At 38.4% G+C, this 9096-nt stretch overlaps 1 protein-coding gene across 2 annotated transcripts in view; it reads right to left on the minus strand.

The window, feature by feature from the left end:
• Positions 1-229: 229 nt before the first annotated feature.
• The window catches only part of LOC136850774 (calcium-activated chloride channel regulator 1-like), a 181823-nt gene continuing 172956 nt past the window's right edge, over positions 230-9096 (minus strand). Inside the window, exons 12-16 of one of the 2 annotated variants that reach the window (XM_067124723.1) lie at positions 8803-8978; positions 6878-7053; positions 4330-4564; positions 3833-3959; positions 230-1336 (exon numbers count right to left, since the gene is read on the minus strand). In XM_067124723.1, the coding sequence (XP_066980824.1) occupies positions 402-1336; positions 3833-3959; positions 4330-4564; positions 6878-7053; positions 8803-8978 (1649 nt within the window). In that variant the 3' untranslated portion in view covers positions 230-401. The remainder of the gene's footprint in view (positions 1337-3832; positions 3960-4329; positions 4565-6877; positions 7054-8802; positions 8979-9096) is intronic. The other variant, XM_067124724.1, reaches the window with a different exon arrangement.

Below are 9096 nucleotides of genomic sequence, written 5' to 3' on the forward strand. Positions count from 1 at the left end.
ATATAATTTGGCGAAAATGGATGATATCGTGAAATTACAACTACGTATAATTTGCGCAGGTAATAAAATGATTAAGTAACATTTATTTGGTTTCTTGAACTCTGACTGAGTACCACTCCATAATGATTATTATACGTCTTTGGTTGATTGTCTTTCATCACCGTTTATTAAAATCACTCATTTGTTTCTCTTAATTATACTCGGTTGACTAACTATGCAACAATAACTCTAAAAGAGTCATTCCACATTTTCCTTATTTTTTTTTTTTACATTTATTTCATGAGCACGAATAACCTCATTCCCTTCCTTCTCTTCCGTGATGATAAAAATTCCCAGAATAAAAATAGAGATTTGTAATGTCTTAAAATCCTTCCTGTAGCAGGTTTTAGGTTTTATACAGCCTACATGAACCCGAGGGAATGTCGGTGAAAGTTCCTGTAGGCGTGGGAATGGTCCGCTGGTGCCGGAGGAGGAGGCGTCGAGGCTCTGTCGTCGCAGAGCAACTGGTCAACGATGCCGGCGTCGTCTGACCCGTCGCTGTACGTGTCAGGGGCGACGTGGCGGGACCGGATGATGTTGTAGTACTGGGTGACGCTCCCAGGGTCGTACCTGAAGGGCCTCTCCAAGTAGCTGAGGTCGTTGGCACTATACATTTTGGGATCGGCCGCGCGCAGTGGACCCCTTTGGTGGTGGTTTGAAGACGTCCTCGAGTGGTGGCGCCCCAGGGTGAAGAACTGGGGGGCGGGCACGTTCGTCATGCGGTCGATCTCCTTCAGGTTGCCCTCCACCCGCGTCACGTCAGGGATGGACATGGAGAGCGCCCTCAGGCCCTCCGGCTGCTCCTTCTCTTCCCGCCGCATGCTCGGAGGGAGGACGTTGATCGGGTCCACGCCGAAGGATTCGGGCAGAGACGCCTGGAGGACCTCCTGCTCCTGACAGATGTTGAGGCCGTTGTCCATCGGAGGAACCTGCTGCTGCTGCTGCTGCTGCTGCTGCTGGGGCGCGTCGTGGATCTCCTGGTGGAGGTGTGAGGAGGGCGGAGGCACCGGCATTTCGGGATCGTGGTTGCCGGCGCCGCCCGCCTTCGGAGTCGTCTTGACGGCGACGCTGCCGCCGTTGACGAGGCTCGTCGGGGGCGTCTTCTCGACGTCGTGGGGCGGGGAGCGGCGTCTGTTGAGGCGCCTCTTGAAGGGCGACGAGATGCAGTAGCAGTAGGTGCCGACGATGATGACGACGAGGAACAGCCCGCCCACGCAGCCGCTGATGACGGCCGCCTGTTCCCCGCCTCCGATCCCCGATTCGAAGCCGCCCAGACCTGATGACAAAACTGCTCCACCTATAATTCAGTTTGAAAGAGATAATGAGGCTTAATGTATCATAAGAACACATCAAAGAAAACCACCTTCATTGGGCTGTTTACATTGGGCTGTTAATAGACGTGGCATCTGTGAATGTTTAAGTTCTAAATCAAGTTCAGCTTCATTTCTAACCAAAATAGAGGAGATGAAAGTGGTAAGAAGGGGGTGGAGGGACTATAATCAGTGAATAAAGTCTTTAAAATAATCGTTGATATGATATACCACAGTTACATTTCGACAAACCACATTCATTGGGCTGTTCAAAGACGGGGGAGCTCTTGACTGTTTTTAAAACCTAAATCAAATTCGATTTCTAACTTGAAATGCGGAAATGAAAGTGGCAAAAGTGGGGACTATAATAACTGAATACAGTCTTTAAAATTATTATTTATATGATGATATAAGAACACTTCGAAAGCCACTTAGTTCAAATTCATTTTCAATTCTAAGAAAAACTAAAAGTGGCACCGAATTCAAATTCATTTTCTATCTAAAAATGGCAGAGGGGTAGACAAAAATAAATGAGTACAGTCTGTAAGATAATCATTGATATGATATATGATAATCACTTACAAAATACCTTCGTTGGGCTCATTATAGACGGGGCAGCTTTTGACTGTTTTTTAAAGCCTAATTCAAATTCAGTTACTAACTTAAAATAGAGGAAAAGAAAGAGGCAGAAGGAGAGAAAAAATAAATGAATACAGTCTTTACAATAATCATTGTTATGATGTACCATAATAACTCTTTTAAAGCCACCTTAATTGGACTCATTGTAGACGGGGCAGCTTTTGACTGTTTTTAAAACCTAATTCAAATTCAGTTTCTAACTTAAAATAGAGGAAATGAAACTGGCAGAAGTGGGGAACATAATAACTGAGTATAGTTTTTAAAATAATCATTGTTATGGTGTACCATAATGACACTTCAAAAACAGCCTTCATTGGGCTGTTTGTAGACGGGGCAGCTTTTGGCTGTTTTTAAAATGTAATTCAAATTAAATTTCTAACTTGAAATAAAGGAAATAAAAGTGGCACAAGTGGGGAATATAATAACTGAATATAGTTTTTAAAATAATCATTATGATGATGTTCCATAATGACACACTTCAAAAACAGCCTTCATTGGGCTGTTTGTAGACGAGCACCTGGTGATATTTTAAATTGTAATTCAAATTCATTTTCAATTCTAACCAAAATACAGCTGATGAAAGTGGTAAGTGACTAAGTCTTTAAAATAATCGTTGATATGACATATCATAAGAACACTTCGAAAACCACCTTCATTGGGCTGTTTTGTAGACGGGGGCATCTGTTGATATTTTAAACTCGAATTCAAATTAATAGCAAAGAAGAGAGGAATTGACAGTGGCAAGAAGGGAGACTATCGTGAATGAATACCATTATGACACTTCAAAAAACCACTTCAGTTTAAATTCTAATCAAAATGAAGGCTATGAAAGTGGCACAAGAGGAGATTAAAGATAGATGTATGCAGTCTTTAAAATAATAATCTCGTTTGAAAGGGAGATAATGAGGCTTAATATACCACAGTGAGGTTTCGAAAACCACCTTCATTGGGTTGTTCATAGACTGGACAGCTTGTGACTGTTTTTAAACCCTAATTTGAATTCGATTTCTAAAAAAAAAAAAAAATAGAGGCATTGAAAGTGGCAAAATGGGGAGATTATTTTAAATGAATGCAATCACTAGAATAATCATTGCATTTTTTTTAAACTCATCTCAATTCAGTTTCAATTTTAACTAGAATTAGAAAGGAAATGAAAGCGGTAAAAGCGGAAGACTGTGGTAGATGAATACATTCTTTAGAATAATTATCGTATTACTTTTAAACCCTAAATAATCATTGTATTGTTGTGAACACTAATTTGAATTAAATTTTTAACATATAGTAGAGAAAATTACATTTGCAAAATGAGCAGATTATAATGACTGAACGCACTCTTTAAAATAATCACTACTAGAGTTTTTAAACTCTTATCTAAATTCAATTTCAATTCTAACAAAAATGAAAGTGGAACCTAATTCAAATTTAAATCCAATTCCAAAAAAAAATAAAGTATATTAAATTTGCAAACAGTGGAAGATCATAAAATAAACGAACACGTTCTTTAAAATAATCATCATAATGTTTTTAAACAGTTATCTCAATTCAGTTTCAATTCTAACAAAAATGAAAGTGGAATCTAATTCAAATTTAAATTGAGATCCAAACAAAAAAAGATTAATTAAATTTGCCAAGGGGGCGGAAGATTTTAACAAATGAACACAGTCTTTAAAATAATCATTGCATTGTCTTAAACCCAAATTTAAATTTAATCTAAACTCTTAAGTATAAACAGATGAAATTAAATTTGCAAAAAGTGGCAGATCTTAATAAACGAGCACATTCTTTAAAATAACCGTGGCATGGCCATGACGTCACACTCATACGCTACTGCCGAATTTCCTTACCCTGTCCCCTCGCCCTTATGGTTATACGATCCGTGTTAGGGGTGCTGGGCGGAAGAAGGGCGGCCGGATTGCTAGGGGGTCCTTTGTTGCCCTGGGAGTCGACTGCCACGATGCACACCCAGAGGACCTTCGGAGGAGAAGGAATACGAGTCTTAAAAAAACTCTGATTGATAAGTAATTAATAGAAATAATTATTAAATTGGTTAGTAAGTAAATAAATGCATGAATAAATAAATAAATAAAAAGATATAAAGGTAAATAGAATATTAAGCAAAATAATAAGGCTTATTTTAAATGAATCTATCTATATATATATATATATATATATATATATATATATATATATATATATATATATATATATATATATATATATATATATATATATATATATATATATAGAGAGAGAGAGAGAGAGAGAGAGAGAGAGAGAGAGAGAGAGAGAGAGAGAGAGAGAGAGAGAGATAGACAGATATAGATATAGATATAGAACTTACAGTATCACGCAGAGTGATCTTGACTTTGGCCATCTCTCGCGTCCCAGCCGTGGCGGGCGCGGGCAGTTCACGGATATGTTCTCCGGTGCATTTCTTCGCCGCCTGCGACTTCGTCGTCGCTACGAAGCCTTCGTAGGCGTGGGCACGCCCCCAGTCCCTGTCTTCGCCCACGGCGGTCCACTCAAGGACCACCCCTCCGTTGCTGGTGTTGACCCAAGCTAACAGGTCCACGATTCTTAGGGGCGGGAGAGAGAGGGATATTATTAACAATTGAGACTTCAGTTTTTTCGTTACTAACTTTCTTTAGGTGTATTTGATAGTCTTATCCTCTAGTTAATAACAAGATTTTTTAACTCGTTAATATGTCAGTTCTTTCGTTAATAACTTTATGTGTATTTGACAGTCTTATTTTCCCGTTAATAACAAGATTTTGTTTAAATCGGTAATGTTTCAGTTATTTCGTTACTAACTTTATTTAGGCTTATTTGATGGTCTTATTTTTTCGTTAATAACAAGTTGATGATTTTGATGTTGTGGCGTTCATAACATGTATGACGTAGGTATGTTTATCTTGCCATATGAACATAATTTCTAATCAGTCATCGTTAATTATTAATTATCTCCCTGTAAGAATCTTATTAACAATTGAGTCTCCACAAAGTAGATATTTTTTTTAACTCGGTAATATCCCAGTTATTTCGTTAATAACTTTTTTTTTAGTTGTATTTGATGGTCCGTCTTCTCGTTAATAACAAGATGACGATTTCGATGGTGTAGAGCGGGGGTTTTCAACCTTTTTCTCCCTACGTACCCTTTTGGGTATTTTTAATGTCAATAATGTACCCCCTTCACTTTGTATAAAGTAGAAAAACAAAACAAACGCAGAAAAAAATATTCCATTTTGTATATTTGCAAGTACTGTACTGAAGGGAAGTAAGTACACAACTCTCCTGACATAACCAATAATATTGTAAACACAAAGAATTCTATATATAAGAAATAAAGAAAATATTTTTTTTATAATTATTTACCTGTGGCTATGCAGTCAATGGGCGGCCAGGCCCCTAACCCTAACGAACCATGGGGAGAGCGTACCCCCTAACTGACCCTTGGCGTACCCCCTGGGGTACGCGTACCCCAGGTTGAAAACCCCTGGTGTAGAGTCTATAGCGTGTGCTATGTAGGCATGTTCATCTTATCCTAATAGCATATTCTATGAAGTCTTTTTTTATTTAATAATTAATTTATTAATTATTTCATTTTTACTTTTTTATTTGTTTTATGGTATAAAAGTAAAGTTGCAAGTACATCTATTTGAAAAATTATCTTTTAACTGTTTGAGAATTCTTTTCATGTCATATAAGTGACTATAGTATTAATCTAGACACAATGTATATAATATATATATATATATATATATATATATATATATATATATATATATATATATATAAGTATTAATCTAGACACATAATGTATATAATATATATATATATATATATATATATATATATATATATATATATATATATATATGTGTGTGTGTGTGTGTGTGTGTGTGTGTGTGTGTATACACACGTATATAATGCTGGACACAGTAACTATTTAAAAGGTGCAGGGCGTAATCTACCACTGGAGCTGCTTCATAGGCAAATAGAAATCATTTGATGTCACATATAACTTGAAGGATGAAGGACCACAAGTAATATGACCAAACTGCTGCTGCTGAAATTGACACCAAAACCGAAAATGGATGGAATGTCAAAATAACTCGACCGAGTAATCCATATTCAGTGGAATGTCGTGTGCATGTGTGTATGTGTATGTGTATGGGTGTGTGTATGTGTGTGTGTCTGATAGCTCCATCAAGCTATTTTCAAAGGCCACTACGGCCCTATTAATGCCATGGCAGATGCGAAGAGAGTCGTTGGGGGAGGAAGAAGAGAGGGATTGGAGGGGTTAAGGGGGAGGGGAGGTGATGGGCAGTGGAAGGGAGAGGGCATGGGGAGGGGAGAGGAGGAGACAGGGTAGGGGAGGGGGTAGGGGTAGGGGAGGGGAGGGGTAGAGGAATGGGAGGGGTAGGGTAAGGTGAGGGGAAGGGAGGGGGAGAGGAATAGGAGGGGAAGGGGGGGAGGGGTAGGGGAAGGGAGGGGTATGGTAAGGTGACGGAGAAGGGAGGGAGGGAATGGGAGGTGGGAGGGAGAGGAAGGGGTAGGGGAAGTAGAAGGGGAAGGATAGGGGAGATGAGTAGGGGAGAAGGGGTAGGGGAGTAAGGGGCGAGGTGTACTGGAGGGGGTGTGGAAGGGGAGGGGTTGAGGTTAAAGGAGGGAGAGGGGAGGGGACAAGGGAAGAGGAGTAAAGGAGGTGGGGGAGTAGGGAGAAGAGTGATGGGAGATGACAGGGAAGGGGACGGTAGGGGAAGGGAAGGGGGAGGGCGGCCCAATTCTATCTGCCAGAGAGGACCCAATTAATATGGACGGCCTCTGCCCATACGGTTAATTCCCCTTACAAGGGGCGACGCCTGTGTGTCTATTACTGTACTACTCACCTCGCCGGAGGCACTCTGTCGCGGTGGAGGAGGTGTCCCTCCCGAATATCAAGCGTCGGTCCCGTAATCTGGCGGGTGAAGGGCGGTGACTGACGGGTGTGGGCGAAGGGCACCACGCTCCCGCAGCAGGAGGGGGTGATCCAGCCGTGGCCGTCGGCGTATTCCCCGTAGACCAGCTGACAAAGTAGTAGATGGTGCTTTGTCAAGATTAATGAGTTCTCTACCAGAAATTATATTCTCTCTCTCTCTCTCTCTCTCTCTCTCTCTCTCTCTCTCTCTCTCTCTCTCTCTCTCTCTCATATATATATATATATATATATATATATATATATATATATATATATATATATATATATATATATATATATATATATATATATATATATATATATATATGTACACACATATGTACACAAACAGTAATTACTAAGGAAGCTATATATCTTATTCATTCACAACATACATAAAAAACCTGTAGGAACTTTTTTTATGTAGTTTTAATCATCAGAATTTAATAAAAATAGAATTTCTTCAGGAAATCGAAGACATAAACTCAAATTAAAGAAAAACTAAAGTCATCTTTCATATTTAACAAAATGTTGTACTTTATAAAAACTGTTTCAATGGCTATTGAATATTATTCATTCATTCAACTGAACCTCAGTCTTACAGAATCGCTATGAAAGTTCCCTCATTATCCTGAGTACATTATACCAAGGAACATCATTTATGATTCATTATTTCAATGGTACACTTTCACTTTCCACTTAACCAATGTCTACAGTGAATATTATCTATTCATTTTAATCTCTTGGAGTAAAGTGATAAAAGTTAATAATTATTCATTAATGAAATCTGTAACGCAATTAATTCATTTGTGTTCGAAAATAGCGATTCAGACAAAGTCAGTTTATGGAATATTATTCAATCATGCATTCACTGCGTCCTTTGTTCAGACTCCTCTCATCTTTCTTCATTGGGTGAATTCACTAGATTAATATTCGATTATTCTTTCAATTATTTTATTAACTCATTCGTGGAAAGTATTACTATTTGTATGCATATTCATGTTATACATCAATTTCCTCCATAAATTGATTTTCATTCATTCATTCTTCTAATAATTAAATTATTTATTTAAGGCATGAGTTACCATATGAAGGCATGAGTTATCATTCATTCAGTCTTATAATTATTATTATACTCCTTCATTCAAGCCAGGATTTTATTATGAGAAGACAGATAGTTGTAAGAAATAATCATTCAAAAATATATTTCATTCATTCTTATAATTTTATTATAAAATTTCATTCAAACCAGAGTTAACTATAGAAAGGCAGAAGGCTGTAAGAAATACGAATCCAAAAAGTTTCATTCATTCAGTCTTATACACATTTATACTATTTCATTCAAGCCAGGATGTACAATAAAAACATATTGGTCATAACAAATGCTCATTCAAATATTTTCATTCATTCCCTCTTCCAGTAATCAGTATACTCTTTCATTCCAGCGAAGATTTACGATGGTTGTAAAAAAATCCACTTTTTTTCTACTCTTTAATTCATTCCAAAACATACCTAAAACTCGCCTCTTTAGCTAAGGTAATACTCATTCTAAACTTTCATTCATTCACTCTTGTACTGACTATTATACTACTTCATTCAAGCCAGAATTTACAATAAATAAAACAGTGTTTGTAAAAAATACGCAATCAAAATTTCATTCATTCTCTCTTCCAGTAATGAGGATAGTAATTCATTCAAGCCACAAAACTCACTTTGTCTGAATAGCTGCTTTCGAAAATAAATGAATATATTGTGTTACAGGTTTCATTAATGAATAATTATTAATTGTTATCATAATGGCTGTAAAAAACGCATCATTTTCCATTTAATTCAATGCAAAATATCCCTAAAACTGACCTCTTTAGCCAAGGTGTGCCTGTGATGCCTCAGATCGTGGTCCCTGGAGTGAGCCTGTGCCAAAGCCAGCACGCCCTTCTCGGCGTCGACGGACAGCAGGAGGGAATAGCGGGCGGGGCCTTCCAGGGGAGGGGCGTAGCGGGAATAGACTCCGTCGCCTCTGGTAATATCCGGTTCTGCAGGGGGTAAACAGAAGGGGAAGCCCTTGGTTGAATACCTCGGATCTGAAGACATTAGGGAGGGAGGGTTGATCTCTAGCTTTGATGTGTGGGGTCTGGTGAGTGGCTCAGTGCT

This window comes from Macrobrachium rosenbergii, chromosome 22 (assembly GCF_040412425.1).
Source record: "Macrobrachium rosenbergii isolate ZJJX-2024 chromosome 22, ASM4041242v1, whole genome shotgun sequence".
Classification (NCBI taxonomy): domain Eukaryota; kingdom Metazoa; phylum Arthropoda; class Malacostraca; order Decapoda; family Palaemonidae; genus Macrobrachium; species Macrobrachium rosenbergii.